Source organism: Dysidea avara, chromosome 2 (genome assembly GCF_963678975.1).
Source record: "Dysidea avara chromosome 2, odDysAvar1.4, whole genome shotgun sequence".
NCBI lineage: Eukaryota > Metazoa > Porifera > Demospongiae > Dictyoceratida > Dysideidae > Dysidea > Dysidea avara.
Window position 1 is genome coordinate 53,849,704 of NC_089273.1, and position 23,970 is coordinate 53,873,673.

Below are 23,970 nucleotides of genomic sequence, written 5' to 3' on the forward strand. Positions count from 1 at the left end.
TGGTCCCAAGACCCACAGTCTGTTGTGGTACTGCAGATTCTGGTACTGCCCCATTGGAGGTCTATATTGGTATTGTGGTCCCATGGCCATTAGTGGTGGCGGCTAGTAGACATCTCTCCTGTAGCTGGGTCCTTGTTGGTCCATCCATTGAGGACTTCTCTTTCTGTATCCCCCACTCTTGCTGCCACATCATTTCCTTGGTGGCACAGACGTGTATCCAGTCATCTTTTATCTTTTTCTCGTTGTCTGGGTCATCCACCAAAGGATCTGCTTTGTAATGCCAAACGACATCCCAATCCGAACCATCGGGTATCATAATATGCTTCTACTTCTTTTCCAAGGCCTTCACACCTTCATCCAGGCATCGGCTGGAAATAGCATCTTTGTCTTAGGGGACAGATGCCAACTTCTCCAGCTCATTGAGGGCCGATGCAATGGACTCTTGAACTCCAGAATTAAAATTACTCGTGTTCTTTCTTCTGGAAAGTGTAGCCAGACTTCGAGATCTTCTGTGCTAGCTCTTTTGCCATCCTCTCCTGGACTGTTAACTTCCTTCCTGAATGAGGTTGTGAGCTTATCTTCTGCCTCATGATGGGACTTTCGTATCTCGCTCATCTCCTTCATTAACTTCTCGAACTTGTCGTCCTCCATCTTCTAATGCAACAGAAAAGCCAACCTGTTACAAACACGTGAGTAAGTTATAGTATACTACAATACAGATTTATACCAAGCATCGGGCACTGCACGTGATGCAACCATGACGTATTAACGTGGGAGCTTACTTTCTGTCTAATTCATTGTATTCTAATGCCAGAAATACGCTTCATGTTGGCTTGTCTAACCTCCCATCATAATAACACAAGCCTAAATTTACAGTTTAAAGCTTTGGATACAATGGGTGAAATATTTACATATTATTTGAAAAAATTTGGTAAATTTTTTGAACGCCTCTTTCTTAGTGAAGGAGGGGACTAACAATAAAACCCTGGATATCATCTTATTTGCACAAGAGGAGGTGAAAATCTTTGTTTCATTGCAATAGACCCAAGGATAAGCAAGTTATGAGCGTTTGTTCATGTTGTGTCAAAGCGATCATACACAATCAATTTTTCTTCACATTTGCATGAAATGTGATAAAATGAAAATCTTACCCAGTAACTGATTCCTCTATTTATGGCAAACACAATGGTGAAAATTTCAGCTCTGTATGTCAATTCCTTCGTATGTTACAATAACCTTCGTATGTTACAATAAGCACCTGTAATTTATTTACCCTGTACTTACTGTACAAATCAATTTTTCTGTTGTTGCTACTTTGTAGGGCTGTAACTCTGAAAGTTATTGGCACATGAGGCTGAAACTTTGCCAGAGGGTACACTTGACTAAGTAGATTATAAATGTTTCAAGTAGGAATTTGAAGAATCCGTGATTGTGTCAGGTTTTTGCAGATTCAGTCACATAGCATATTATCTATTGTAAGTGTATATTATGATTATATTATTGTTGTTGTCTATCATGTAGTTGATGAAGCTAACCCCCTGGTGAGTATGTGTATGTGTAGCGTGCATGTGTGCGTGCGTGTGTGTCTGTGTATAATTTTGGTGGATTTTCAGTGCACAACTGAAGACCAGATACCTAGAATCTTATTCTAAGCTTTCCCCTTAGCTTGGGGTTGTGCGGCTGTTTTTACCAGCAACAAAACAGGAGGGGAGCAAATGTCCAACTGAAACTCGACACAAATCAACCCAAAAACTTGTTGTGTAACAAGCCATAATAATTAGTATTATATAAATTGTTAAAAATGAAGTAGGGATCTATGCAATAAAAAGTAGTGAAACAAGAGATGAATGATGGTATTACAGCATAGCTTGTGGGAAAGTCCCTACTTTGGCATTGAACAAAATTATAGCTGATGTGTCAAATTATTGACTTTCCCACAAGCTATGCTGTAATACCATCATTCATCTCTTGTTTCACTACTTTTTATTGCATAGATCCCTACTTCATTTTTAAATTAACAATTTTGAAATGCTAGTTTGTTTAGTTTTTGTTGTAGCACAGCTAGTTACAGTGTAACTTTTGACTGTTCTATTAGAATATCATACATGACTGTTGTATTAGAGTAACAGTTCTATTGGAGTATCTCGAGTCAACCAAGGGGTGTGCAGCTAGCTAGACCAATAAGGGGTGAGTTCATCTTGTTTACTGTTAAGTAAATAGCTAGATTGTTAAGAGGTGTGGTCTCCACACTCTATCGCTATTAGTCCATTTATTTGATTGGTGTGGTCACAAAATAATCACAAACAGGATCTCAATTGCCAAGTTACAGACATCTAGCTACTATTATACAGTATAATAGTACTGTATAGTAGGGACCACTAAGGAATAGGTATGGCCCATGAACAGCATCACCCAAAAACCAGTCTCACTTTTCCCAGACAACGATGAGGCAGTATTGGTTAGGTAAAACTAAGCCCAAACAAGCCTTCAGATCAATCCGAAACGGAATTTATTGAATGGAATTTTCTAGTGACTGACTGGATAACTGACTGACTGATGTCTTTGGACAAGCGTAACTAGACAATGGCTAAGGCTGATTTTTCACCATTCGACGTCGCTTTGGTCCGACAGGTGCCTTTTGGCATACCGCAGTACGTGCAATGTATTCTTCATGGACTTAGTCACCAGTGTCCTTCTTTGTGTCCCATTCATCTTTGCTCACAGCGAAAAGTGTCCATTTGGCGGTAGCACATGATGGCTTCCCTTCTTAATAGAAATTGTCTGTATTTTTTATTGTGGCTACTTTGATTGCAGAGATGCTTTTCAAACAGTTCTTGATTTGATTCGTACTGCTGTGTAACGGGTTGAACATAACTGACAACAAAACGTAATGAATACTTCACTTTTGAGATGATAATTGATATAACTGGGGTACGCGGCATCATTTCTTTCTTTTGATGCGGTATGCTTGGGTTCACCAGTCATAATAATTATTTACAAAAGCAGTTTACAAACAAGTACACCCCTTCAGTACTTTTTATTGTCCGTACTCTAGTGGAAAATTCCAGTGTGCTTGTACCTCTTATAGTAATGCCCGGACCGAAGCTCTTCTGAAATCCAGCTCTGAAATAATTCTGTGGTGTCTAAAAATGTTGCTGAAAGAAAATGTTGATACGGAAAATTAAGTGTTTTCATGTTTTTAATGTTTTGTTTCATTTTAGATGGGCTAATATTATTCCGTAAAAGTGATTTTTGTGGTGTAAGATGCCTCTAGGATGATTGTTGAAGGTGGTATTTTAGGCAGCTCATGTCATTTTGGGGAGATTCCCACTTAAACAGTACTACCATATTGTTTGATACTGATTGTCGTATGCTTCCTACAAACTAACTGAGAAATTTTTAGCGAATATCTTCAAATTTAGTAAAGTTTTCTGGCATTCAAAATATCAGATAAATGATGGTTGGATAACAAGTGGGTATAGCTAGTGTTGTTTACATTGTAGTAGCAATGTTATCATTAGTAACATCAGTGAATGGTGTTTGTATGTTCATAGATGTTGTCACCAGCTAGGCCAAGATGGTTGGAGGAGATAGAGAAGCCAGATATTGAGATGATCAAAGGTGTGACATCACATTGTGCCCTCCATTGTGTTGTGTATCTGACTTTGTTATATCCTCCATTGTGTTGTGTGACTGGTATCCTCCATTGTGTTGTGTGACTGGCTTTGTTATGTCCTCCATTGTGTTGTGTAACTGACTTTGTTATGTCCTCCATTGTGTTGTGTATCTGACTTTGTTATGTCCTCCATTGTGTTGTGTGACTGACTTTGTTATGTCCTCCATTGTGTTGTGTATCTGATGTCCTCCATTGTATCTGGCTTTGTTGTGTCCTCCATTGTGTTGTGTATCTGATGTCCTCCATTGTGTTGTGTTGTGTATCTGACTGTTGTGTCCTCCATTGTGTTGTGTTGTGTATCTTACTTTGTTGTGTCCTCCATTGTGTTGTGTTGTGTATCTGACTTTGTTGTGTCCTCCATTATGTTGTGTTGTGTATCTGACTTTGTTATGTCCTGTGTTGTGTTGTGTATCTGACTTTGTTGTGTCCTCCATTGTGTTGTGTTGCGTATCTGACTTTGTTGTGTCCTCCATTATGTTGTGTATCTGATGTCCTCCATTGTGTTGTGTTGTGTATCTGACTTTGTTGTGTCCTCCATTGTGTTGTGTTGTGTATCTGACTTTGTTGTGTCCTCCATTGTGTTGTGTTGTGTATCTTACTTTGTTGTGTCCTCCATTATGTTGTGTATTTGATGTCCTCCATTGTGTTGTGTATCTGATGTCCTCCATTGTGTTGTGTTGTGTATCTTACTTTGTTGTGTCCTCCATTGTGTTGTGTTGTGTATCTGACTTTGTTGTGTCCTCCATTATGTTGTGTTGTGTATCTGACTTTGTTATGTCCTCCATTGTGTTGTGTATCTGACTATGTTGTGTCCTCCATTGTGTTGTGTATCTAACTATATTGTGTCCTCCGTTGTGTTGTGTTGTGTATCTGACTTTGTTGTGTCCTCCATTTTGTTGTGTTGTGTGCAAACACAATGAACCCTGTACACCATTGTATCAGTAAGTTATGATGGTTTATGTAAGTGCCTATAGATTATTTTTTCAATGGTTTTTGTACATATTGAATTTATTTGCTTGTTTGGCTGTCTAGTGTTGTATTTCCCACACTGCTCAACTTATGAAGCTGTAACTTATACTGCGTTTACACTGGAAGTGGTTACTTTAAAACCGAGCTGTAACCACACTGTGGCTTGGCACGGTGCATGTTTGTATTTGTTTTATTAGCACATGAAACCTCACGTGAGTTGTGTATGACGTCTGTTGACAAAGCGGTAGTGCTGTTAAATTCACAGCTTTCTAGTGTTAACAATCGTCGTAAAGTTATCCGAAAATAGTGTAGGCAATGCAATCGACACTTTTTGCTACTCTCAGTTTTTAATTGCAGCATTTTATGGTACAGTGTCACCTCTTGTTCGGGCTGATAGGGAAATATGGTCCTTGCCAAGGTAATAATTGGTCCACATTTATACAGTTATCTTGTGTTTGCTATATGTGTGGTCACTACAGGTAAAACACCCAACTACGTAGCTCATTGTCAGTAGAGAAGCGACTGGGAGTTACACTGTGATATTTAGCTACAATTATGGAGTTCTGTAGTATTGGGCATCTAATTGGTATTGCTCGCTGCACAGCTTATGTTATTGTTTATGAAACATGTGCAGCGATTGTGAAGGTACTATTGAAATTGTACATCATTTTCCCCAAAGGGAAAGAGTAACAGATATTGTAGATGAGTTTTTGAAAACATGGGGAATTCCACAGTGTTGTGGAGCTGTGGATGGCTCTCATATGCCCATATCAACCCCAATAATGAATCATACTGACTACTACAACGGAAAAGGTTTTTATTCCATGGTGGTCCAAGCAGTAGTTGATATAGGTTTATGAATGTGTACACTGGATGGCCTGGTAGTGTGCATGACACACAGGTATTTGCACATTCTTCTCTGTGTAAATTGGGCACAAATAACAAGCTGCTCCCAGACACAAGAAAGGTTATTGAAGGAACTGAAATACCCCTTTATATTGTAGCCCTTTCCACATGACAATAACTTATCATGGGAGCAAAGACGATACAACTATCATATAAGCAGGGCTAGAATTGTAGTTGAAAACTGCTTTGGCAGACTTAAAGCAAGATGATGTCGTCTCCTCAAAAGGCTGGATGTGGATGTTGATCACATTCCAAATATCATTACTGCCTGTTGTGTACTGCATAACATGCGAGGTAGATGGTGAAACATATGTCAATAGTAGAATGGATGATGTACCTGATGACACAGAAGAGCCTCGTTCAAATGCTACCTGTGAAACTATAGGCTCTTTTGTCACATGATGTAAAAGCCATACAATCAGCTTTGGTAAAACACTTTTCAAAATAATACTCACATTTATTTTGTAACATGTTTGTAAACACAATTAGCTACTGATATATGCACACAAGTTAACTGTCTACCATCAGTCAATCAATATACGTCAATCAATCACGTATATGAGTAACTGTATTCAAATGTCCAGTCTACTTTGAATCAGTACTAGAATGTCCGGGACTTGTGCCAGAGTGTGGCAAACTGTGTGGTGGATTGTTCCCTGAATATGGTGGAGCGTTCCCTGAATATGGTGGAGTGTTCCCTGAATATGGTGGAGTGGCACCTGCAATATGATGGAAACATTCAGTGGTGGTTGTGACATATGGCAAGATCCAGTATACATCATCTGCACCATTCACATTTCTGGTCATCTCGAATTCTCACTCCTGCTGGGCCTTTTCCATCTTCATCCTTCTAGTTCTACAAGTAGTTGGTCTGGTGCTTTCTGTGCATCTATGACTTCCTTAACTAGACCTTTCATGGTGTCTTGCATCACCTCTACTTGATGCTTTCGTTTCTTTTTGCCTGAAACAATCGGTTTGACATCCACCTCTTCTTTCTTCACAACAACCACATCTTTGTTGCTAACATTATCGTCGTTTTCAGTTGCTGTATTACTTGAACTTTCTCCAGCATCATTTTCTCACACCTCCTGTATCTCCTTGTCATCTTCACTCTGTGACATTCTTCATCTTGATTGGCTGACGTACTATCTATTATCACCTTTGGTTCAGTTGCTGGTCTGTTCCCCAATATGTTGTCCACTGCTTCAAAGAAACCAAACTTTGAAATCAAGTGTTGCCTTCCTTGCTGTCCAGTTTGGCGTATCTTATCTCTTACTTTCTTGTGTTGTTGGCGTTACGCTGTGCATAGTGGTAGCTTCATGATAGGTGTATTCGAAAACATGCTGAATCAGTCGATGAATATTAGTGATGCACCAATACATCGGCCCTATTTTTGGCGGTATCGGACTTGTATTGGTCAAGCTATACCAATACCAATTGATACTCCTAATGACATCATTTAAATACTTTTCAAGATGGCGGTGTACATAGCGCATCGAACAGAGTTGAGCAGAAGCTGATATAAGTTATGAATTCCTTAAAGGAAGCCAGCTACTAGCATTGTTACTACAGTGGAAACTGAAGTAAGCCATGAAATAGGATTCATTGAAGCCATAAACTTTCCGTGTAATTAATAGCCACAGCAAATTGCAGTTGATGAGATTATCAATGTGTTTAGTAAACTGGTTTACTATTATTCAAATCACTAGCTGTTTCTTCTGAGAAATGCCTGTAGGACAAAGTATTGGTATTGGATCGGTACTGGTCTCAAATGTATTAATATCGGATCGGTTGAGAAAAAGTGGTATCGGTGCATCACTAATGAATAAGCTATAGCGCTAGTTTTTAGCTTACCCCAATGTTTTTCAACTAGTAGGATGGCGAAGATAACAAAACGCTCTCCATCTGAGTGGTTTTCATAATGAAATCCAAGTCATGCATCTTAATCATGTAAATATTAATCGATCCCCACGATTGATTTTGGCCTCGATGTATATATAATCACTGCCCAGTTGTAGCCTGATCTACATTTCGTATGTAGCCCGGCTAACTTGGTTACATACGAAATGTAGCTCCTTTGATCGGAGGTGTGAAAGTGTTACATATATTACTGTACATTACTATCTCATTATTATTGTAATGATCACCTTCACATTATGGTGAGGTAACATCACCCGTACAATGATTGTGGTTATAATTAACTAAAACCCACAATCAGTTGTGACAAGTGTTCATATAAAAAGCCAGAGAGTGTTCAGTTCAGTGTAGTTAATGATGTAATAAAGTCATCAGTCCAACTGAGTCAGTTGGCGAATTTTTGACAAGGACTCTTCCTGAACTAATGTTGAGCCCTTGAATGAAAGCCATAATAGTGATGGTGTTGTGTTAAGAAGCTGTGATGGAATAGGGTTTAGTGTAAGCATCTGGGAATACGATTAGCATTAATTCAACCACTGGATGCCCATAAAAATTTGTTGAAGCCATTGGGAAGACAATGATAGCTGACAATCAAACCTGTTACTTACAAAGAGTATATGGTATGTTCCAATTTTCTATACATGGACAGGAACTACAAACCTGTTACTTACAAAGAGTATAAGGTATGTTCCAATCTTCTGTACATGGATAGGAACTACAATGATTTTCATTTTGTGGTTGTCTAATAGGATAAATGGTTAACAAGTTATGGAGCTGTAAAGTTCAAGATTTTACAAAACAATGCTTCCAAGGCTGATACTTGTGAATTTCTACTTGAAAACCACTCAGAACTGATTGGGAAAGCTTGTTAATAGATAATTTCCTTGATTCCATGGATTATGAATCAGTTGACCAGTTGGATCACAAGCAAACAGCCTGTAAACACTAGGTGATCCTAATGCTTGTTCTTATGTTCCTGGATACCAGAACACTTTTTCACCAGCTGTTTTTCAACTTCAGCAGCTTGTAACTAGCAAACCACATAACCTATAGCTAGCCACAAAATGTGTAGAAATCAATGTAGTTTCCAGTGTTGTTTACAAGACTGTAGTTTCTGGTGTTGTTTACAAGACTAGTTTCCAGTGTTGTTTACAAGACCGATGTATTTCCTTTTGTTTATCTATAACAAAGGTTTTAGTGTCTCGTCGTCCATTTCCCAATGGTTTCTGTACATTTTTATGGCTAACCACAGCATCCAGTGGTTGCACAACAGCAATTAAAATATTTCAAGGGGGGGGGGGTTTCGCTGATTTCGTGGTTTTGGAGGTTATCAGCGAAAATTTTATCCTTGAAATATTTAGACCTCCATATAGTCTAATACATTTTGGGAGCATTTGCAAACCCACGAAAATTTTATTTTTAGCAGCATTGCTCAACCTCGAAATATTTGTCCCTTGACTATATATACAGTATGCTAAACTCCTGTGTTCCACAAAGTTCACGGCCGACACCCTGGTGGAATCATTCTTGTGAAACAGTCTGGCAGCGTAAGATCACTTGTTGGGAGAGGAATGATATTGCCGGTTTTAACCAGGTTTCTTTGGATGCCAATTCTGTGTATAAACAAGCAATTCAAGACTGTAGAGCCAAGATCCGTGAGGATCTCCAAAAACACTCCAGTAGTAAACGCTGGTGGTCACTAACTAAGAGTTTGATAAGATCTACTTCCAGAGGCAGACCTATGCTTCCCCCTGCGCATCAACTTGCCGAATATTTTTCAACTAAACTGTCTTTGCCAAACAGCGCAATCCCAGTTCCCGCATTAAAGGACTGTCATCAATCTTTGTTTACTCAGTTCCGATTTAGGGTTTCTCATGTGAAGCATATCTTGTGCTCTCTGGATACCACTAAATCTGTTGGTGACGACAATGTAAGCCCGCGTGTCCTGAAATCATGTGCTTCCGCACTCTGTGGACCATTGTTTGCTCTGTTCCGGAAGATATGCAATGCTGCTATTTTCCCCAGTTCCTGGAAGATCAGTAGAATCACTCCAGTGCACAAGAAGGGAACACATTCTGACCCTACCAACTATCGACCAATTGCTGTGCTACCTACTTTATCTCATGTTTTTGAGCAACTATTGATGACTCAATTGCGGTGCCGTATTCTTCCTTTCATACCATCTGAACAGTTTGGATTTTTGAAGGGATCCAGCACTTCAGATGCTGGAATCTCCCTTGCTACAACGGTTGCCTCTGCTATTAATCAACGAGCAGAGGTTAGATTGGTTGCTTTGGATATTAAGGGAGCCTTTGATCATGTGCGATGGGATGGTGTACTTGAGCATCTCAGGAGCATAGGCTGCCGTGGTCGGATGTTCCGTTTGTTTCAGTCTTATTTATCCGATAGATATATCAGAGTTGTTACCTCATCTGACTCGTCTGATCTCTGCCGTATTTCTGCAGGCGTCCCGCAAGGTGCAATTTGGTCACCATTATTATTTAATTTATATGTTCGCCTGCTCCCAAGTGTCATAAAACACAGTCTGGTATTGGGATATGCAGACTACCACACCCTTTTAATGACTATCCCTGCAAAGAATGATCGTGTTGTTGCAGCTAACCATCTAAATGCTGATCTAACTGCTCTATATGAATATGGCAAACCATGGAACATTATATTTGCTCCAGCAAAGACTTATTATCTCCCTGAAGTCAGGAATGTCAGAACACCCCCCTTTATTTCTAAATGACATACAAATTCCGGAAACAAATTCTGTCAAGGTCCTAGGATTTACATTCGATTCTTCGTTTACTTGGCAGAAGCATATAGACAATGTTTTAAAACGTGGAAGACAACGTGTGGGACAGTTATATCGTTGTCGCTCATTATTTGACCACCAAGACATTTCTTTACTTTACAAATCCTGGATTCGCCCTATGTTGGAGTATGGTTGTATTTTGTACTCAGGTGCAGCTCTGTCTCACTTAAATCGTTTGGACAGCTTTCAATCTCGCATTGAACATATGTGTGATTTCTTATCCTCCATCTTGGGCTTTACCTGTCGCCTTTTAGATGGTGAGGGACGAGGCAATTTACAAAGTTTTTGTCCAACATTTAAGAAATCACCAACCCGATTATCTAACAGATTACATTCTTTTGACCCAGCTAGCCATCTCCGTTTCATGAACATATGTAATTTTCGAACTCTGGATTGTTTCCGCCATAGTTGGCGGGCCGCAGTTGTGCCTTTGTAGTACTTAGTTCCAGCTGATCTTTTATTGCAGGGCAATTGTGTGGGATGGAGGACAGTTTTGAAAGATATTCAGAGAACTATTATGATGTAATTGTATATTGTTACTGTGTGCTTGAATTAATAACGAGGTTTCTTAAATGTTAAAAAAAAAAAAAAAACTCCACTAGATGAAGAAAAAATGGGAATAGGGACCGCTGAAGAAAAGCCACCAAACAAGAAGGGATCGCTGGGGTGGTAATGTAAACCACAAATCCCTAGGCATTTTAAAATGAGTCAAAATAGGGATTTGTGGTTTACATTACCACCCCAGCGATCCCTTCTGGCTTTTTTCAGCGATCCCTATTCCCGTTTTAAAATTTCCAATTTTTTATTCATCTAGTTTGTGTACTTTTTATTAGTCCAGTAATGGATTTGTTTTATTGATAATGATAATTGTTGTAGATATGTAGAGCAATTTACAATTAGTGGCTGTCAAGTTCAATGTAAGCATTGTTGTTATCAAACACACTTGACTGCTCTTGGCTGTGGATGAGACTATACATTACACACAATATTGAGCAGCTGTTGTCTAACTTGTCTTACTACATGTGTCAGGACTCTAGTCTCTTAGTCATTGTCGTCACATTAGCATCCTAATGTAGTGTTCATGAATATACACACACCAAATGGTATGATACTGAGCTAGCTACCTGTCATAAGACTATTGAAGACATGGAACTCTGACAAGCATATAATTATAAGTTAAAAAACAGTCAGTGGCTGTGCATTTATTATTTCAGCCAAGACCGTACACAATAAGAAGAATCATATACAGATTTTCCATGGGTGCATGGACTACAACATTGGCTCACTGGTGCACAGTAGGATAAATGATAATGTTACGTACAATATAGTTTGTGCAGCTAGAGTTTGTTGTTCATATGAGTATTGTATTCATTGGGTATACCACAGTGAAGAAATCTATGTTGTGAACATGTAGATGAATGCATATGGCTTCCCACAAACAATATGTGGTATCCACAAATAAATTGTTTCACACACCACTTCATACTTTAGCCTGTAGAGTAGCTATTCTACATGCACACATATCATTCACAACAAAGTCAGGTACTGTGTAGTTGCAATGTCTATTGTAAATCATGGGTTATCAACAGCATGAAGCCATGTTGTTTACACATTGTGGTCAGACAATTATGGCACTCACAAATAGTTTTAATTAACACTAATACTGACTCCACCCAACTTTAGGCTTAGCTTGGAAAGGAAATGGTGTATAGAAACTATATTCATAACAATGAATGATCTCTGGTATCAGCGCTATCACTTCGTTATGTCTCTGAGAGAGCGCTTGTATGGGCGCTCATAGCAAATCGCGATCGTGCATCTACAGGAAGAAGTAGACTATACTCATCACGCAGAGACACTATGCGCGATCTTCTAAGAAGTGTTGTTGAGTACTTGATTAACGCTGCAAAACCCAAAGGAGCTCACACAACGGAATCCTGTAATTATATTCTTATACGGCTTCTTTGGTATACAGAGCTGTTACCAATAGTGTAATGGCGAAGAGAACTTCAAGGTGTAGGGTGGTATGCGATCTATAGAATACAGGCTTATTAATAGGTCATGGACACGCAGAAGGACTCAGTGAGCATGGCTATATAGTTTTTAATACGAAAAAGTGGATAACTTTTGCTGTACATGAGTGAAACAAAATAAGAAGAATAATATGAATAATATGAAGATGAACAAAATGGCGAATTTCAGTTGTGTCCCAAATACACATACTGTTTCCTTTTCACTTGATACTTACTAGTGGACCAATACTCATTGCAAATAACCACCAGAGAGTTGTTTTGAGTTGGAGGATGCTTTCCAAGGTGGTTTTTAGGTGTGCGTTCTATTAGAGTTTTTGCAAAAAAAACATGGACGATCTCTATTATGAACCCACTATTGTGGTTCATGATAATGCCACTAGAGTATTAGAGTCTGGTAATAATTAAAATTGTCAAGCTAATTTTTTATTTAGGGTACTTTATGTTTTCTTTCCAAAGGTGGATAAATCATTTGTTATGATATATAATTGAAATGACCAGGTGTTTATGGGATGCCATTTGTGTCAGAATTAAGCACGTAAAACATTATTTTTCACAAAACATCTAATAAATTTACCAACCAAGTGAAAAATTGGTCATGATAATCATTGTGATTACTAACCTTGAGTTTCAAAAATGTAGTGTTTCCAGTTAAGGATTTTAGCAGCTTTTTCCTTTCACCTAGTAATTTTCCTGCTGGCAAAATACTAGAACATCAAGAAACTGACTTTTGCTATTGCCCTTCATGATAAGGAATTCTGTGGAAACTGCTTCTAGGACATTCAGTAAATACAATTTTGCGAAATCCAACCACAGTCACATAACCACGTGTTATCAACAAATTCTGTAGCATGTCTGATAATCTGCCAGTGCATGGAGTTGGATGCGATATAAGCGCCCTTCAAATTAATTGCATTCTCCGCATTTTTCTTGTTACGAAACTCGGATAGAATGGCTGATGGCGGCTCTGTAGATGGCAATATGAACATCGAAGATTTTGCTGAAGTAACAGTATTATCCACAGGAAGAATGTTTGAATACGTAGTCCCAAATTTTCCCGTGTACAAGGCAACGTTAAGAGAAGTCAAGTTGCAGTGGGAGGAATACGCAACAGAAACTATTCATTCATTACAAAAAATGGAGAATGGTCACAGACTGTAGTACGTAGTCAGTCTTCCAAGTTTGTATTAGAGAAATTTTAATCGATTTGTTTTGAATATGAATGTTCGTGCATAAATGTATTGCCAACTCCTGGTGGTGGAGGTAACTGTACTGGTACATTGTGAAATTTGGTACGGATCGGAAGTTGTGCTATGGACAGCTACAGTAACCCGGCTATTTGAGCCAAGCAACTCATATCTTGGAAGCCGTTTCAGTTTCTTCTTAACAGAGTCCTTATCAAAATGAGACATCACACATCCTTCATAAAAACGTTGGTGTTCAGATGTGTGATAGTAGAAAGGTAGGTCTGGATCCAGCCTTTTCATAAATTCGTGTGTAGCCTTCCTCCATCCATAAAATACCTACGGTGTATAGTGATTAATAATAATATATATCATTGTACCTCTTGTAGTGTAAAGTCTTTGCCAACACTGTCACGGAGAGCACTAAAGAAGAACTCTACATCGTCAGTAGTGCTAGCTCTGGGGTGCTCTGGTAGCATATCATGTGTAGCATTGTAAACACTCCTCCACTCTCTGCTTTCAATGTTGGCAAATAAAACCACTAATGTTTCTCGGCTAAACCCTCTTGACTTCAGTGACGCTTCTGTCCTTAGTCTTAATCGAGTGATTATATCGTCAGTAGAAGCGCCTTCATTCTTCCATGTCATAATCTCACTCAACAATTCATTACTCACAGCTGAGTTGGCAACTTGAGCTGCCAAGTTTCCATCAGAATCATCTACAGTGTATGGTATAAACAGATACTAAAGTAGCAGTATCAACTACTTACAAACAGGGATTAACATTCCAATGAGCTTAGTCACTTTAACATACTTAGCCCGTACATTACTACAAATTTGTAGAACAGACAAAGGCTGATAATTTCCTTTGCTACGGAGAGTATTCCATTCTCCATCTGTAGTGAACCCTATGATCATTAGTATTATATAAACACACCTAAAACAGTATACTATTATATACCTGCCACCTTCGTCTTCCTTTTTACCATTTCATTAACAATTCTATTAGCTAACTCACGCACTTTCAAATCTGACAATCTTTTGTACAGCAAACATTGTACTGGTAAGGCATAAGGCTTTTTATTTCTTTCCTCACAGCTGATCATAAATACTAGCACATGTGTTGCAGCAGTGCGCTGGTGGTTGACGACACCCTTAACAAAAACAGTAGCTTTCTGCCGGATCAAGGGAAGGCTGCGTGAAAAGTTCTCTTCTCTGTTACCATCTGTAGCAAGTAGCCTATTGGTTAAAGCCCTTGCTTCTGAGCAAATCTGCCTTGCACTCTCTCCCAAATCGTCAAACTCATTCACCATCCAACTCAAGGCTATCATATCCTTTTCCTTGTACCTTTCTGTCTCCAGTTTCTCAGAGTAGGTATTGTTTGCTTTCGTTAACTCTGAGAAAAAGAATTAACTAGTAATTCAGTTTACAAAACAAATACCTGAATTAAGAAACTCTAGATCTTTAGTTAAGCTATCTAAAAATTCTTTCAGCTGATCAACAACATTCTGTTCACTTAGTCCAATTTTCTAGATCTGTTCTAGTCTACCCTGGTTTGCATCATAATCTCTTTGAAGCGAGCCTTCATTAAGATCTACATCACCACTCCATTTCAATCTTAATGACTCTTTCAATCCTTTTACGACATCTCATCCATCGGCCTTTAGCCACCACCATGAGTCAGGATGGGATTTAACTGCCTCATCTAGTACTGCTGTCTACATAATTAGTAATAGTGATGAAATGATATCCTTACTTACATACCTGTAAATCAGCAGTCACTGTTATTGCACTTCCAAAAATGTCTCTCCGTATCGATCACCCAGAAATAGCAGGTATGTTAACTAGAGCCTAATTATCATGCAATGCTAAGTAACAGCAATTACGCATGTATGTGTACCTCCATAGTACGCTGTTGTCTAACATCACTAGACCGAACTTCATTATTCTGTGACGAGCATGTAACATTCCACATTGGTCCATGTTGCAGCAGTGACCACTTCTGACCAAAGTGACAATACTTTGTCTACTGTCACTGTCTGTAATCCATAGGGCATGATATCTCTAGGACAGATATGAAATTATTATTGCTATAGACTATTCTCCTACCGAATGTAAGCTACCAGTACAAAAAAGTCAGCAACGTACTCCACAAGGCCCATCGGCATCCATTTAGCAGAAAACCTATAGTCAGATTCATCTGCCCGCATGGTTCCCAAGTCTTTAGCCAACTGGTAAAGGACATTATTTCTACCACTGTGTCGTAGATGAGCCATTGCCTTTGCTGATAAAATCAAAATAATCAGGAACTGAAATATGTGATTTACTCCTGACAACCACTGCAAACATTTTTGACAACATTTCTAATTGCACATCATATGGTAGTTGGCTAAATAGGTGCTGAAATTCTGACACATCATTTTGTGTTGTTGTCTTGGCTTGTGTACAGCGACTGTTACTATTATCCTATGTAACAGTAGCATTGTAGGAACCAGGATGATTCACACCTTCTGCTGCATCAATAACATGTTGCAGTTCTCCAAAATATTTTTTCCTGCATCTTTAGGAGATTTAAACTGCTTCCTTAAGTGCCGCGTAATCACACTCCGACATGCATTAGCTGCAGTGAAGTTTAACAGGAACATGCACACAATACACATTCACATACCACTTCTACTTGTAGTGACTCCTTGGTGTAGTGACTCCTTGGTGTAGCATTGGTGTAGTGACTCCTGACCTACTAGTAACAAAACTACTAGCACTGTTCCAAAGTTCTGTTTGCTTATGTGTAGGCCACTTTTCTCCTGTCGTAAAATAAAAGGAACTCCACCAATGCTTTCAGCTCAGCATTGCTCCACTTCTCATCCTTCGTTGGCTGAAGGCTTACAACTGAATCCGACTCTAAGGATATCAATTGCCTTGGAGCTAAAGTGGTTCCTCCACTTGTTGCAATTTCCCTCAAAGGCACCCTCTTCTGGGATTGATGCGGAGTTAAAAACATTGGAGTACTTCTAGGATGCTTCCGTGATTCATTTTCAGCAACGTCTTCTTCCTAAGATGAATCAGACACGAGCGCCGTGCTTCTTGCCGTGCTTCTTGCCGTGCTTCTGTTCCTACTAATTCGTGCAATGTGTGGTCATGTGATTAGGCTTATGTTGCTGTTGTATTTGTCGACCAAATTGGTAGGGATCGCTACAGCGATTGTTTTGGGATAAGATATGCTGTTGATTAGACCGATTGTTTTAATGTTTCGCTGCTAAATGTGATTTTATATACAAAGTATACAGCTCACGTGAACGCGTCCAACCTCCTCTGAGTGCACATGGTACATGGGTGAATGAACACGCAAACAAATCAATAAAAAAAAGTCTACAGCAATTTCCGCCCAGCAACCAGATGCCTGTGCACCATTCAGGCACTTGATCCTTGGTGTAGGCAAGTTGACCTGGGGCAGGGCTAGTAACTCGCAGGAGGACTGTCCAAGTATCATGGAGTGAAGTTGCGGTATCGGAAGTTTCTCAATGGTCCCAACACTGCTAAACAAGACAAGGACAGTTGGGAATTTGTCTTCCCCAGTAAACACCAGTTACCCATTGATGTTACAGCTGGATGGGCTGTTTCTCCAGTTGACACTAGGCCGCCAGGTCCCCAATTTATAGTATTGCATATGTTCTGCCTATTATGCTACCATTATATGCTCAATGCTGTTATGTTTATAATTATACCAACATAAATTGGTGGTCCCTAGAAACAATAACAACACCAAACTGGCATAGCCAGGCATCGAACAATCCTAACAATCCGGTGTTATAGCCACTTAGCTGTGCTGCCTCAATAAACACACATACAACAAAGGTGTCCTGACTTTTTCATCAGGTGGTATCTCTTTAACTTTACAAACTACTCTTTTCGTAAACCATAGAGAGGCATGTCGATCCAGGCCCTCTGTTTACCAATAAAAGGGCCACATACATTCCAACCTTTAAATGGTTTGATTCCTTATACATACCTTGTGAATCATGTATTATAATCTGTGAGTAGCCTCACCCACATTGTCCTCAGGTCTCTAAATAGCATAGAAACTTTGCCAGCTCATTCATGTTGAAAATGTTGGTATATTATGTGGTATTTAATTACCAAGGCTGCAGGCCGAGGTAATGAATTGTGGGTAGCCAAGCCCACATTGTCTTAAGGGCTCTAGATAGCATAGAAACTAATGTCGGCCTGTTCTAAGTGATTTAGAAATTTTCCTGAATGAAGTAGGTAAAGAAAAACTGAGAGAAAGTGCAACATGTGCATGTTAGCATTGGGATTATCCTTAAGTCAAGTTGATCTTGTCGGTGCCACTACACTGGCATCATATTCATAACATTAGCTATGTGACACAGTTTGACACAGTGGCAGTATCAAGTAGTTACGTAGAACTAGGGATGTACCAGTACCACTTTTTACCAGCTGATCTGATACATTTTGGTGGAAAATTGGCCGATACCTGTCCTATACCGATACTTTGCCATAGAGGCATTATTTATAAGAAACTCCACTCTACTTAATAAGCAACTTACCGTAGATTCCCTAAAAATTCTGCAGAAATAAATTAATTCCGTTTGTGTCTGGCCGAACAATTAGGAAAACAATGTACCAACCCGGTGTAATTGTTGAATTTTTAGGGTCCCTAATTTTTTTTCCCCTAATACAGTCTGCACGTTTCATGGCTATGTTAGCTATTTGCGATCCGTTTACTTTCTACAGGAACCAACAGGAACGCCTTGAGGCTGAGCTGACGATACCACAACACTCACTTGGCCGCAGCGCTATATACTATGATTGCCTACATTATCCAGGAGGCAATGGCAGATTCAGGATGGGGCATTTGGGACAAATGCCCCCCCCCCCCCCCCCCCCCCCCCCAAGAAATTGCATACAAGGTCGAGATACTCTAATAAAGCAGTCACAATGTTCATGAGGCAGTGTAGCTTACCTATGAAGCTATAAATAGGATTTTATTTTACATAACATACGTGATATAATATATTTGGTAAAGGATAACTAGCTATTATTGTTGTGACCTTTTTTATTTATTTTTTTTAAAATTTATTATTTTTGCTCTTCAACTTTTTTCATCAAGGTGCCCCCCTCTTTCCAAACTCTGGATCTGCCCCTGGGAGGGATGGTCAATGTCATTACTACATCACTTTTGAATACAATCACCCAGACGTAATATTAAGGATTCCAACAATTAATAAAAATAGAAACCACAATCAATAATATTATTAAACTATCTCGTGATAAATCTCACTACCAGGTGCTACATGAAGTGTCCCATGGCTTAACAAAACATTATCTGAGGGTGTATCATGAGAGGTGGCCAGGAGAGATTTTATTCTGCGGACAGAAATGGTCGTTTTGCGGTAGCTATGCATGATGTCACACGATGATATCGTTGGGTACGTTCCCTGAACAATTTCACACTTGGTGCTTCATCCAGCATCGAGGTAGCATATTGTGTGAGGTCACTGGGAATCCTCAGTACTCAAGAGACCTTCGTTAACTAGTACTCCAAGTGCCAAAAAATTTGTGCGCTTATAATTAAAAACTTTCCTGCACTTGCCAAAATTTAGAGCACATTGCGTTCAAAGCATGGGGAGTGCCGAATATTTAGAGATGCCAAAATTTTAGGTAATCTACGGTATTTAAATACACTTGCTAATATCTTATGGCACTGCTTGTTGATTTTGTGGCCATTATACATCATTGAATAGTGGCGTAGCCAGGAAAAATTTTTTACTGAGGCAAAGTTTTTACATTGACCTAATTGAAAGGGCCTGCTTCTGACTCAACTGACTTACAAACACTTTCAAGTATGGTAAAGTGTTTACAGGTTGACTCTCTGGTTAGATGGAAGAAACTGTTTTAGAAGACTCTTGAGCGTTTTTCTACATGTCAAGTAATGTTCCAGCTTAGACAATGCTACAGTATACCATGCTCCAATTATTAGACTAGTTTAATTGTACTCAACACAAAAACTGACTTACTCCGGAGATAATTTGAGTGGTCAAGCCATCCATTAACTGAAACAGAGGTCATAGTCATGCACACTATACTTTTTATTGATCTGATATGATATTAAAGTCAGAGATTATCTCTTTCATGAGATGCTCAACTGCATGTCTTAAGTATATCAAGCTAGGGAGTCTGGAAACATGCTCCTTCAAGGAAAATTTTGATTTGAAATGGCAATTTTTTGATTGTAACTGCTAACACATAATACACATGATCAATTAGCTCAATGCAATGCCATGCAGTTGACTCACAGGAACTTTTGAAAAGTAATTTAAAAATGTAAAATTGAGAACAGTACATGTCATGAATGCTTTATTAGAATATATTATGATGACTGCTCTATTAGAGTATCTAGATCTTTTCCATACAAGCTGAAAAGTGGTCCAACCAATGCCAGACCGTGTCACCGTGGGATCCAGCACTATAGCCATAGATTCTATCATGTTTGGTGCAGTAATGCTGTCTAGTAACGTTTGAGTAGAAAGTTCAGGCCACCAAAACTCAGGCCTGCTCAGCTTGAATTGTTGAGTATTTTTACCGAGGCAGCTGCCTCGGTTGCCTCAATGGTAGCTACGCCACTGTTGAATTATGACAATCAATCAGCACGTATATGGCTTCATTGAATCTTGTTTGGTGGTTTACTACCCATTCAGCTGTACTAACAATCATAACCACTGGATTCTTTCCAGTAATTCATGGTTATAGTCCATTCCACTCACTATGTATACCACCATCTTGAAAAACAATTAAATGACGTCATACAAAGTATCAGTTATGGTATTGGTCATTTAAACCATAACCGATACTGATCCAATACCTCCAAAAATGGTCGATACCAATAAAATACTAGTGAATTTAAAAATTGTTAATTTAGAAATGGAAGTAGGGATCAAGCGATAAAAACTACTGAAACAAGTGATTTGAATGATGGCAACTATTACAACATAGCTTTGTGGGGAAATCCTTACATTGGTATCTCACCACGTCACCATATATGTTCAATGCCAAAGTAGGGATTTCCCCACAAAGCTATGTTGTAATAGTTGCCATCATTCAAATCACTTGTTTCAGTAGTTTTTATCGCTTGATTCCTACTTCCATTTCTAAATTAACAATTTTTAAATTCACTAGTTTGTTAACTTTTTTTGGTATAGGTATATAGCTATTATTGATCTTTGGCACTGACTGCTCTATTAGAGTATCTCGATCTTGCTGCTTGCTTTATGCAAGCTGCTTAATTACTAGGCATGCTGCTCAATTATGCAAGCTGCTCAATTATGCAAGCTGCTCAATTGAAAGGCATGCAGGGTTTCTATCTCCTGTTTTCTACAATTAGTTACAGCTGGACCATTAATAATGGGCGTGGTCCACTGATCGTTAAGTGCGAGCGCGCGTTCTGATTGATAAGGGCGTGGCAGTGTGTTCTTACTTCACTAGGCTGTTTGATCGCTTTGCAAGTGTTGCTATACAGGCATCTACTTGCCCTTACAGTACGGAATCCGTTATTAGTTTTGTGGCGTCCGAATACGGCTGCTCTAAGGAAAGTGTCGATACGAATTATTAACGCCTCCGTGACTGGAAAAGAAGAAGACGATCCGTAATTGAAGATAAAAGGAAAGGCAAAGCGCAGAAGGCAGACACTCGTCGGAACCCGAAAAGGCACATCCCAGCAGCGAGTTAAATATTGTGGCAAAGAATGGTGATCCTTCGCTGCTTCGTTTGGCCTGTAGCCTTGCGAATGTGGTCAGGCAGGCAGGCTGGCAGGCAGACGAAAATTTCTGTTTTAGCGATTTTTTAGAAATAAAATTCCAGCACTTTTCTAGTCGTTTCCTGATATATAACGCTAGAAATAATAGTTAGACGTCAAGAACCAGGGTTCTACGGGATTTAGAAAACTCGAAGGCCCTGGGCTGTAGCGCCTGAGCGCAGCGAGGGCGCTACTAAGGGCCTGAGGGTTTTCTAAATCCCGTAGAACCCAGTGGTTCTTGACGTCTAACTTATTTAGACTACAACTCGTTATTGTACCTTGAGTTGACAGCTGCTTGTAAGTAGGAAATGTATGGCTAATTACTAGAAACAAGCCCTCTACACCTCCCGACATGGCGGGACCTCAGCGTGGCTGTTGCTACCCGTTTAAACGCCCATGCGTTGCCAATGTTACAGGCGCGTGCTATGTATCGAAGTACTGGACTCAGCGAGTGGACTACAACTCATTGTTGCTGCTGTTGTGCCTCGACAGCTGCTTGTAAGCAAGTAATGTAGTGTTGATTAGTACAAACAAGCCCATTACACCTCCCTCTAATTCAGTACGGCTGTTACTAACCATTTAAATGCCCATGCGTTGCCAATGTTACAGGCGCGTAATTATCGTGTTTCGTATCGCCTCAGAGCGTGGTCTCTATTGGACATGACCGTGGCTCTACGAGATTTAGAGACCACGTTTTCAGCCAATCAAATTTCAGTATCAAACTTGTTGTAGTCTAAATAAAGTTAGAAACTTGAAGACTCTTTAGTAAAAGGTTTATTTGCTGTGTGAGATATTTCTAGGATGATTTTTGAGGGATCGAAATTTGAGGCGCGCGCCAAATCCACCCCGATCCCTACTTAAACAGTACTATCGTACTGTTTGATAGTGTATTCCTAGTTAGAACTGTCCATTACTATCGGTACAACTTCGATGCAACATTGATACAAAGCATGGAGTTGTTAATGGTGCTCTAATAACAGTCATATCACTATGCCGGGCTAGAATGACGTTGAGAAACAACTGTGCTGTGGATACTAGCATTGAGATTTATCTATTGAGTTTATTGTGTCGGTGCCACACCGTGACATTGGAGAATGCCTAGCCAATTTGAATGCTAATAACGCTTGTATTGTCCAGAAAGTAAGGACATTTTGTTTCAGGCTTTGTCAATTTTTGCTTGAACGTAGTAAACAATCACCTGCATACAAACTGGCGTGAACTCTTTACATACAAACCGTAAATACATCACTCATCACTTTTATACTATACATTGTTTAACTGTTTGTTACGGATTGTACCCTGATTGTATCATGATACACTAGCGGTACGTATAGTTTTTTATGAGGCCTATCGTATAATCGTCACACACACTACAGAACACACAAAATTTACACTAAGCTCAGCTCTTCTGTTAAAACACCAAACTGCAGTGTGAAGGTTATCCTGTCAACAACTAGCATTCAATATTTAGTCTGTTTCAACTAGTCATTGTGGAAAGAAACTTGCTCAGCAGGTATATAATGCTTGCTCGATTACTTGAATTACATATTCAATGGGAATTTCACAGTGATGTTTTCACCACGGCATTCTGTGAGAGTTTTTATTCTACAATAGCTTGTACTGAGGAGTTGTTACGGTAAAAACGGGCAATATTAAAACTGGTACATTTGAATTACATATTGTGGTTTATTAAACATTGAAGTGTTAGTACTCAAAACTAACACCTAGATATGGTTTTATTACATGAAGGAAAGACAATGACTAGTACTGTATGACAATGTGCAGACTGCACACACTCACCGGAACCCCAAAAAGCACATGCCACTGGCGAGTTTGTTATTGTGACATAAAATGATTTCGTGTGCTGCTTTGTTTGGCCTCCAGCCTTGTGACTGTGGGCAGGCAGGTAGGGAGACAAATTTTTAAGTTTTGGTGATTTTTTAAAAAAAAATTCTGTATCCTGTCACCTGTAAATGTTTTATTGCTGTATTTGATGTTAGGTGGACTAATATTATTCGTGATTTTCATCACGTAAGATGTCTCTAAGATGATTAAATGCGACATATTAGGGGTAATCCCTGGTAATACCACACTGTTTGTGTGATGTTGCATCATAACCTTAGTAGCTTCATCCGTAAATAATGGATCTTATCCACAATGATGTCATACATGTAAAAATGGCCACGATAGTTGTGGGACTTCTGTAAAATTTGCATGGGAAGAAATTTTTGAACGATGATATCTCAGCCGAGATAGAAGATATCGAACTCTAACTTGCAGGTATGGTTATAAGGTGTAACTGAATAATTAACAGTCTAGCGTTAGTTTGAAAACCACCTGAAAATCACTTCTACGTATTTATTGTAATATCTTACAGCCATACCTGAGGGTTACAGCTCAATATCTTCTTTCTTGGCTGAAATATGATTGTTAACATTTTTCTTCCCATAGCCGTCCATACAAATTGTATGAAAGTTCCACAACTATCGCTGCCTTTTTATGGCTGTGACATCATTGCGGATAAGGTCCATAGTAAGTATTGGCATTTCAAGGGGTCAAAGTTTTTTTGGAGGGGTATCCCTATTGTGTTATAGAGTTGGGTAGTTTGGAGGGGTATCCCCCACTATACTGTTACTGTGTGATTACGTTATGATATAT

General features: G+C 39.2%; 1 protein-coding gene across 2 annotated transcripts in view; it reads left to right on the top strand.

Annotated features, from left to right (window-relative positions):
* LOC136247687 (protein lin-52 homolog) overlaps positions 1-23,970 on the top strand; it is a 38,094-nt gene that overhangs the window by 8,693 nt on the left and 5,431 nt on the right. For both annotated transcript variants that reach the window (XM_066039515.1, XM_066039514.1), the window contains exons 4-5: positions 1,522-1,541; positions 3,555-3,621. In XM_066039515.1, coding sequence (XP_065895587.1) covers positions 1,522-1,541; positions 3,555-3,621 — 87 coding nt within the window. The remainder of the gene's footprint in view (positions 1-1,521; positions 1,542-3,554; positions 3,622-23,970) is intronic.